This window comes from Crinia signifera, chromosome 5 (genome assembly GCF_055691185.1).
Source record: "Crinia signifera chromosome 5, ASM5569118v1, whole genome shotgun sequence".
Taxonomy (NCBI): domain Eukaryota; kingdom Metazoa; phylum Chordata; class Amphibia; order Anura; family Myobatrachidae; genus Crinia; species Crinia signifera.
Window position 1 is genome coordinate 316,649,512 of NC_139221.1, and position 10,572 is coordinate 316,660,083.

Here is a 10,572-nt window from a genome sequence, read left to right on the forward strand (position 1 = left end):
AGGCTGTTTTAGCGGGGTGCTGCTAGAGGGGCAGGGCACAATTTTCCCTTTAAAAATCGGCCAGGGCGCAGCTCCCTGCTAAAACAGCCTAGCGGGAACACTATATATGGATGCCGCTAAGCCGCCAGAGCTGGAGATGGAGCTGCGCTGTATAACCCACCTGGATCACAGGGGGTTATTCAGGCCTGAACGCTGGGCTGCTAAATTGCAGAGCCCCGCAAGATGAATATCCCGCCCCGTACAAGCCTGAGAATTGCTTAGCACTGAAAATCCATTTGCCATCGCTCACCATGTGTGAGCAGTCTGTGCGTAGCCCAGGACTTACTCAGCGGCTGCGACAGGGGCGGAGCTGACATCACATGACTTCCCCTCACACACCTGGCCACGCCTGCATTATCCCTGACACTCCCAGATAACAGCCGCTCACCATGTAATGATTCCCCAGTGTGAGCAGTCTGTGCGTAGCCCAGGACTTACTCAGCGGCTGCGACAGAAACAGGCTGTTCTGGGGCGGAGCTAATGTCACATGATTTCCCCCTCAGACATCTGACCCCCCTCAGACCCCCCCCCCCCATGTCTGGTGTTGAGTTTATCATTTATACAGTAGCTGGAGAAGTTACTTCCATCCAAAACCATGCAACTCTGCTGGAGGACACTTCCAATATGGCTGGATCATAGGGATGACCATCGGTTGGTTGCCTGCAGGCCAATCAGAGTCCAGGGGAGGGGCTTTGAGGGTGTCAGTGGCAGAGCTAGACAAAAAAAAATGATAGCTGTTTGTTATCGTTGGCAGGAAACCATCTGGTTCTCACCCATCGATGGTGGAAGTAGTCACTATCGGTCATAGACCCTCCATGAATGTCAAATCATCGATGGTCAATGGTCATCCCTACCGGGTCAGAAATTCATGTAGGAAGGAAGCGTTATGTTCCCAACTCAGTTTTCAGCCGCGGTTCATGCTTTACAGATACACTGTATATGTCTCAGCCTCAGCTTGTTCTCTCTCTGACCCTGTTGCTCCGTATTGGCTTTCAGCATAGAGATGACATAATCCGGCTTGTTATACATTACCATGAATCAAATAATGACATCATCACTGCTTTTGAAGTCCTAGCGACACAGCGACTAATTGTGTATAACTCTGGCGACCGAGCTCCTCGTTACGCTTAGGATGACGTCATAGGATTCCCATTACATTCTGATGACACGTAAACGAATAACACATGTTACATATTAATGCATTCTGTTATTTCTTTTGCAGATCGACAAAATGTCTACGCAGCTCCAAGACCTTAATTTTGGCGAGGGGAAGCCCCTATTGGTGGAAGAGGTAAGTGTTAACCCTTGCATACAGGAAACAAACCCTTTGCAGCAGCACCGTACTGGCAGGAAGGTCTCCCAATCCCTGTAGTTACAGATTTGTTTCTTAAACTTTTTGGACGGAAGCAATTTTTCAGGAATGTATCCTTTTGGCCCCCACAGTCTGGCTGCGATGTGATGTATACAGAGAGTGGAACATACTGAAGCAAAGAGCGCCGGATTACATCAGACAGTGGGCCTGATTCAGCCGGTATGGCTCGTTTTATCGACCATACTTAGGTCGACACCGTTGGGTCGACAGGGGGCAAGGTTGACAGGTGTTTGGGTCGACATAGGTCAAGGTCGACATAGGTCAAGATCGACAGGTGTCTAGGTCGACATAGCGTTAGGTCGACATAGCGTTAGGTCGACATGAGTTGTGTCGACGGGTCGGAAGGTCGACATGATTTTTTTTTACGCGAATGTCAACACATTCGACATGGACACAGTTGGAAGGCAACCGCAGCCCCTCGCTTTGGGCACGGTGCCTCGCTGCGCTCGGCACACTATATTATTCTCCCACCACGCCCTAGTGGATGGAAGGGCATGAAATACCGCCTGGCTGGACATGTCGGCTCAAAAAACAGTAAATAAAAACATGTCGACCTTCCGACCCATCTACACAACCCACGTCGACCTAACGCTATGTCGACCTAAACCCATGTCGACCTTGTCCTATGTCGACCTAGACACCTGTCGACCCAACGGCGTCGACCTAATGACTGTCGGCCTAAGTGTGGTTGATAATTCGACCCTATACCGAATCAGCTTTGTTAGTAAAGCAAAATATGCATGCAAATGGGCAAAAACATGCTGCACTGCAGGTGGGGCAGATGTAACATGTGCAGAGAGAGTTAGATTTGGGTGGATTATATTTCTTTCTGTGCAGGGTAAATACTGGCTGCTTTATTTTTACACTGCAATAGAGTTTTCAGTTTGAACACACCCCAGCCAAATCTAACTCTCTCTGCACGTGTTACATCTGCCCCACCTGCAGTGCAGCCCAGTTCTGTGCTTTTTTTTTTTTTTGCTAACAAAACTGAATCAGGCCCAATTTACAGAAAAGTCTACGGGCATGACACTACTCCCTTCTAATATTCCAAGTCGTTAAGCCGCCATTGAAATAGTTTTTTTCTGTCATAATGGGATGCAGTCTGCAGGTCGACAGTAATAAATGTGTCAGTCAATAGGATGGCCACTATTGGTCAACAGGCCATAGCTCTACACATGAAAAGGGTTGACATACTTTTGGTCGACCTGGTCAAAAGCAATAGGTGAAAATGTAAAAGGTCGACGTTTGTCATATACATCATGGGACAGGCACTGAGAGCTCTACAGTGGCAAAAAAAGCCAGGTGTTCCGGAGCACGGTCTGTTCTGGCCTTGTGCTCCCATTCTTTCTGCCCTAGTGCAGCCTGCAGTCAAGAGGGGGACTGTACATCTCCCTACACCATTTGCTGTTTATCACTCAAGGGGACCCATATAGCTACACAGGTGTTCCGGAGTTGAGACCGTTCCAGTTTTCACCCAGTCCTGATTTTACCCGACTACTAATTTTGTCATTTGTTTTTGAGACTACTATCTTGTTGGGAAGGGGGGGAGATAGGTTTGGGGTGATTGATTAACCCTTTGAGTGCCAAGTGGATTTGTCAAAAATTGGTGTGAAAATTGCCAAGCAAACCTATTTATTCATCATAATGACCTGTAATATTTACCGTATCTAGGAAATATAATATATATTTTTTTTTTCAACACATCATTTTTTTAAATTAGAATTTATATAACAAATGTGAGCGACGCTGGCATTTTTAGACGATATTTTGCACATCTGTCACAGAAATGTTGGCACTCAAAGATTTAATCTTCTTCTGTATCAACAGTACAGTTTATTACATCATTGAACCCGGTAGACCGGCCTTTTTCCCTTGTTTAAATGTAAAACAAACATAGCAAATGTAAAAAATTTGGTAGATTTCAAAATTTAAGCAATTTCGCATTTGATCAGATTTTTTTAATTTTTTTTAAATTAAAGTTTATCTTGTTCAAAATGTCATCGAAAACAACCTTTCTTTTTTTGGTTGGAGGGGAATTTAAAGATACACGATAATCCCCAATAAACTCTTGATATGACTGAGTTCCTGAGATGTATGCAATCTGGTAAATTCTGAGCCAAAAATTATTGTTCTATTAATCAGTAAGTACACGTTCTTTAAGCTGGGTACACACTATACAATTCGTGGCACTGCCGATTATTGTTGTGCATATAGTTAAGTAAAATCTCGTAGGGCGGTATTCAATGAGGCTGATTCGCCAGGTTTTTATGGCGATTTTGTGCTGTAAAGCGAATTTCTGACCTAAAACGGTGAATCACCATATTCAATGACCAGATGGCGAATACATTTCAAGGTTTTTTTCGCCATGATTCACCGAGTAGCAATCGCTATCTTTTTATGGTGAAGTGGAAGGTGAACTTTTAAAATAAAGTGTTTTTTTTTTTTTCCAATTGGTGTAAAAAAATCTGGAATTTTATTCTGGGGAGGGGCATGCTATTTTTATTCATGTGCTGTAAGCACATGAATATATATTTAATTTAAAAACAAATATTTTTTTTTTTTTACACAGACCAGCCAGCAGGGGGCCGGAGCCGAACCGCTCATTAGATATTCATATATTCACTTCACCCGATCATTACATATGCATGATCGGGTGTAGTGAATATACCCGGTCCCCTGCTGGCACCCCCGGGGGGCAGCCTGTGCTGCCGGTCAGGGGCAGCGAGCCCCTGACTCTTTGAATACCGGAGCCGGCGAATCCTAAACAGGATTCGCTGCACGTCGCCGGTATTCACATTGAATACCGCCCATAGTGTGTACCCAGCTTGAGACTTGAACTTTACCGATCATAACCACTTTTTTAATAATGTGTTTAATACTTTTATTGTTTTACTTAGGTACTAAACTAACTTCCATTCTTCCCTTTCTGTGTTCTCTAGGGTATTACTGTATTGTTGCAGGAGTATGAAATTCAGGTAACTAATAACACTAATTATGATATACTCACTCCTCGTATAAGCTCCCCTCACTGTGCTAGCATCTTCCGTTATCATACAGTTTTATTACACGTTCCTTATTTCTTCAGGGACCGCCTGATAAGACAATAGTACAATCGGTACCAGGCATATTCTGAGGTTGTGGTACTAGCTGTGACTGTCAATGATGTGTACAACTGCAAAAAGCCACAAAAGATATTAATGAAAAAAATAAGTGATGTAATAATAACAAACAGTACAACATGGATCAAGGCAGCAATTTACTAAAACATCTCACTGAGAAGTTCACTGTTGTCTGCCCCTCCCCTTAATAATGTAAGCTCTGTCGAGCAGGGCCCTCTTCCCTTCTGTGCTTTTCCTTCTATTACTTAGCCTATCTTCTACACCTCACTCCCTATAACAGCCCACTGGTGCGTATTTCAGTGTTATGGCACTGTTGCAGCAATGGTTATAGTTCGTGTAGTTGTCCAGCATTATTTTGTGCTGTAGGTTGCAGTTTTCTTGTTGTGCTCATTTGTGTTTGTACTGTGGCAGGGACAGCATACTTCCACATGAGGTGAATGTGGAACATCCAGTCCAGGATTTAGAGCAGCCACAGGGCTACTGAGATCCAGTCCAGGTTTTCCTAAGACGTATTGTGAATCACTGTCTAATTAACAACACTTGTTACTTCCTGTTATATGTTTGTCCAGAGCACAGGGACAGTGTTCCCAATGCCTTTTAGCGGCTGGGCCATAGGCTAGGGAGAATGTGTGGAATTATGTTAGGGATTCTCTGGAGTACCCTCATTGTGAAGCTTGTGTGTTGCCTGTTCAAACCTGACATTGCTGTAACATGAGAACTGCATTGCTGTAACCTAAGAATTGCCAAGCTGTTATCCTGTCACGCTGTCTACCTGTTACCATTATTATTTGGACAGTGGACATCCCGGCTCATAAAAGCACTGTTGTTTTCAAATATCCACCATAAATACAATCAAAGGTGGCAAGTTTGACGCCCCAACATTTTGGAAATTAACCGTATAGTATTTTCTTGAAATGCCGACATGGTTAAGGCGTTGACATGTTCAGAATGTTGTTGACAATGCATTCTTGTGTTCTTTTTAGGGTTAGGCTGAAATAGGCAAAAAGCTAGATTGATTAGTATTTGCTACTTACCATAAAAAGGATAAGAGTGCATGTCTTCCAGTGACCGGAATACTGGTCTCGGCGGTCTCTCACCAGTATATGTGCCTCCTTTCACTGGTTTCCCTGTGGGTGAGCTGTATGTAGGTCTACAGGAAGTTAGCTGAGGCTAATCATGTAACCACCGTTATATCCACCAAGCTCAAAATCCCCTGTACATGTCGCTGTCCTCAGGTCAACGGCGAGGGAAGCCAACCTGAAAGATCTTAATAAGTAACATCCGTCTTTAGTGGTTCTTGAACTCAGAAGCAGCGGTCTAGTAAGATAAAATGGTAATGAAAATGGGGAGACACACTGTGCTGTTTGTAGCTACAAAATGTGTAAGAAGTGTGATCGCTGATGGTGCGATATTGTTCTTTGAGCCTCCTCCCAGGGGTGATACCAAAATGTTGGCTCCTTCTTAGTGACAGGAGTCTGGTGCTGCTTTGTGAAATCTAGCACCAGGCTCCTATCAGTGTAGGAGCAAACAGTGCAGCCATAAGATTCTCTGGGATAGTGGTGAATACGGGATTGGGACGATAGTGACGCCCCTGCCCCAATTGTCATTGTTTTGGGACCCCAAAAAACAGTGCATTATTTTTCTTTGACCCCCTTGTGTCAGGACCTTATTATTTTGGAATCTTGGAGTATCAGGAACTTATTCTTTTGAACCTGTTGAGTGTCAGGACCTTATTCTTCAGAGACCCCCAAGTATCAGAGCCATATTCAACTGGGACCCCCGAGTGTTGGGTACTTCTTATTCTCAAACCCAGAATATCAGGGGCCCTATTTCATCTTGGACCCACGAGTATCTGGTACTTGTTCTTTTGGGACCCTTCAGTGTCAGCGCCTTATTCTCCTGGAACCCCCAGTCTCCGTGCCTTATTCTTATGGGACCTCCAAGTGTCAGGGATAATTCTTATGGGACCCCCAAGTTTCAGGTCCTTTTTCTTCTTGGCCCCCGGAGTGGCAGGGCCTTATTCTTTTGGGACGCCTAGATCAGCTCTTAAGGTGCCCATACACTAGTAAGATTTATCTTCATATCTGGCTGGTTGGAACACAAACATGGTTATTGATGAGTGACAGTTTGTCAGTTTTCCAGCATTTCCAAGCAAATTGTTCAACTGTCATTTGCTCTCATCCATAACCAGGTTTTTATTCCAACCAGCCAGATATGAAGATAAATCTGCGTGTGTATGGCCACCATACCTCTTTTTAATCTGGGACCTCAAGTGTGGAATGCCAACTGCAGGAACATTGCACCAACCAGCAGCCTCTGAAACTAACGGTTCGGCTACGGCAATTGGTCTAATTCAGTTAGTTAAAGTCCATCAAATTTAGAACATTATCAGCACATACAGTTTAAGTTCATAATTTTATTCCCACATTTCTTCACACACACACACACACACACACACACACACACACACACACTCAGATACGCAGCCGCAAAGGCCAGCTGTGGGTAATTAAATAAATACTCTGAAAGGTTATTGTGACATTTTCATGTGTTTTCCTTCCCCTGTGCACACACGCGAGGCCACAGTTATGATTGGAATAGTTGCACTATATAAAGGTCACCGTGGCTGAACAGATGGCGGCGTCTTCATCCCTCCATTAGATTACCGACCTAGGCTGAGGTCTTCCCTCCCCAGCCCCAAGATAGTGTTTTAATGCCAATCGGTGGTTAAAGAGCCTGTTTTCCTAATATCCCTGACGTTTGCTCGTTATGTGCAGCCATCTGCTTCCAGTGTAATATCCTGCGCCTCCGTCACAGGTAGCGACATCTCTATCGCGCAAAGAGATAATTACAGGTACACCGCGGAATAAAGAGCGTTCCGCTGCTGGTGTTCAATCCCTCCACTGACCATAACATAGTCATTGGGCCAGTGATGATATAATATACAGTACAATGTGACCGCTGTCTACAGTGTCGACACAGTCAATAGGTCAGCACCAAAAGGTCAACATCCAATGGGGAGACGCAGACAAAAGGTCAACATGCACTATGTCTACAGTATATGGTCAAAAATGTGACCCGGTGAAAAGGTTGACACGTGAAAAGGTTGACATGATTTTTTTCCCTTTTTTTTTGTGGCAATGTCAACACTCGGGGTGTTCCGGCAGAAATTGTCTGGTGATTTGGGTGCAGGGGGGGGGGGTGGGCATCTGACATCACTGGATGTAATCTGCCTGCCATGTCCTCGCACGGTTACGGTACAACTGTTAGACCACACTTAGGTCGACAGTCATTAGGTCGACCACGGAAGGTCTACATGGGCCAAGGTCAACAGGGTTAAAGGTCGACATGGGTCAAGGTCGACATGACTTAAGGTCGACATGGGCCAAGGTCGACATGGTTCTAGGTCGACAGTCATTAGGTCGACATGAGTTTTTCACAGTTTTTTGACCCGAATGTCGACACAGTCGACATGGACACCGTTGGAGTTCAACCGCAGCCCCTCGCATCGCTCGCTTCGCTCGCAATGCTTCAGGCATGGTGCCTCGCTACGCTCGGCACATTCTTTTATTCTCCCACCACGCCCTAGTGGATGGTAGGTAACTCAAAAAATAGTGAAAAACTCATGTCGACCTTGGCCCATGTCGACTTTAAGTCATGTTGACCTTGACCCATGTTGACCTTTAAACCTGTCGACCTTGGCCCATGTCGACCTTCCGTGGTTGACCTAATGACTGTCGACCTAAGTGTGGTCTAATAGTTTCCCCCTCGCACAAGGCACCCGCAGAGCAAAGACACCATAGAGGTGTTTCTAATCTGCAAGCGCTGGAGAAATCATTCAATGGTCATACCATCCATTCGCAGCCATGCGGGGGATCGCAGGGGGGGTGTCCGGCACTGCGGGCGGCATCTGGTGGACTTGCAAGACAACCAGAATAAGGTCCTTAATGCAAATTCCACTAATTACTCCTTCTCATGTGAACATCCGTGTAGCCGAGTGTGCAAGGACTGAGTCCCGCTATTGGCAAGGCATAACCAAATTATTATTATTTTTTTAAAGGTGATGAGAGACGGAGCATAGCTCCACCCCTGGCACCCGCAAAGTCCCACCCCCATGTTTTGATTGGCCCATGAGCCAGCCAGTTAAAGGACAGGGAAAAACATTGGTTGTGGAAACCATCGTCTGCCAACCATAAATGGTCACTATCGCTGGTAATCATCGATGGTTCCACACCAATAGCCACCTCTAGCACAGGTAGAAAGTCTTATGATGCTGCTGCTGTTAATCATTCTGCCAGCCTCTGGGGCAGCTCAGTTCCACGGTGATGCTGGCCTGGCAGAGGTAAACATAGACATACCTTCTCCCTGGTCGTGCAAGCCAATACTTACTCAGCGCTGTGATGGCTGTGGGGAGATCCGGCCCACTGCTGATGTCAGCGTCCCTCCCTCCCAGCAGCCGAAAGCTACCCGGGGTAATGCCCACAAACGTCGCTGCCAGTCAATCATCTTTGGATCAGCCAGCGATCTCAAGCCAGCACGGGCTTTGTTAGCAGGGGACCTTGCGCATGCGCGGTCTTACGATAATTGGTAGGGCTGCCAATTTGCAGTCCTCTGTACAGGTCTGAATGAGGCCCTTGGTCAAGATGGACGATCTGTAAATCCTTCAAAACCCACACGGCCTTGTATAACCTTGCCTGCAATATATTGTTTTTTTGTCCCACCAGGGTTGGAAGTTCCAGTTCCTTAAATATTGGGGGTTATTTTGGTTGATTCCCTCGGATGCGAATTCGCTTCCTTACGAGTCAACCTAACCCCCGCCTTGCGAATGGTGGCCGCAGAAATAAAACATTGGTCCCCGTGTGAACGAACAGCCGTTGCGAACGGACTTGAATAATGTCCATTGTGCAGCCACCTTCATAAATGTTTTTTTTTTTTAGCAAAATGGCCTTAACGCAGGGGTACCCAAACTTTATTGACTCACGGCACCCCGAAGCATCAGAATTTTTTTCGCGGCACCCCTAGGCTAAAGGTTTCTCATTGAGAAAGTCAGAAACAAATATTAAATTAAATAAATTGTCTTTATATCTCATCTTTAGGATCAGTTATGTGGTAATGGACAAAATGTACTTCTGTTTGTCCATAATTTGACTATTATATTGGATATAAATAACTTGAATTGGTGCTGGGCCATCAACCCAGGGCACCCCTGCAAGTTCCCCAAGGCACCCCAGGGTGCCACGGCACACAGTTTGGGAACCACTGCCTTAACGATCAGCTTACGAAATCCATGCTGCAAAGATCAGTCCTCAGTGTTTGCAATATAAGAATAACACAGTAATCTGGCAGCAGGTTACAGGGTAGTGATTGTGGGATCATGTGTGTATCTCCATTGCTGGAATGCCCCGTTCCCTGCCCGTGTAGAGACGCCAGTTACAGAGGTGCATCGGGGTGGGTGTAGTCTATCACACTGTGCTCGTTGCCTGGGGGGGTCCCTGCTCAGACCTCACTTACCGAGTCAATAGTGAGTGGACAGAGATCACATTAGCCGCTTATGTGACTTTTACGGACACTGCACAACAGGAACGGGGCGACATTACGGGTTACTGTGTGAGTGGTATATTGTCGTTGCTGGAATCCTGTCAGAATGATATACTGAACATAATATATATAATGTATGGGAACTCTATTATACTGTTAGTTTACGAGAGGTCAGAGGGGGCTGTAGTAGCAGTGAGTGTGGTATGAAGAGTCAACAGTCAAAATGTCGACAGGAAAATATCAGCATCCACCAATCTCAGCATGATCAAAATGTTGACATGTTTTTATATTTAACCCTAACCCTAGATGTCTAAAATCTATGTCAACATTCTGGTGTCGACATGTTCACATGACCACAAGAAAATTGTGCCTCTCTATCGACCATTTTCTCATGTCGACCTTGTGTAAGCTGACCTTCTGTGTAAATGTGGGGTAAATGTCGTCATTTAGTAGGGAAACCGGTGATGTCATCTGCCCGCCCCCTCCCCCATGTCCGTCACATGA

General features: G+C 45.5%; 1 protein-coding gene across 3 annotated transcripts in view; it reads left to right on the forward strand.

Annotated features, from left to right (window-relative positions):
• Positions 1-10,572, forward strand: part of NDRG1 (N-myc downstream regulated 1) — an 89,684-nt gene that overhangs the window by 50,710 nt on the left and 28,402 nt on the right. For 2 of the 3 annotated variants that reach the window (XM_083144850.1, XM_083144851.1), the window contains exons 2-3: positions 1,262-1,330; positions 4,351-4,386. In XM_083144850.1, coding sequence (XP_083000976.1) covers positions 1,271-1,330; positions 4,351-4,386 — 96 coding nt within the window. In that variant the 5' untranslated portion in view covers positions 1,262-1,270. The remainder of the gene's footprint in view (positions 1-1,261; positions 1,331-4,350; positions 4,387-10,572) is intronic. The other variant, XM_083144852.1, reaches the window with a different exon arrangement.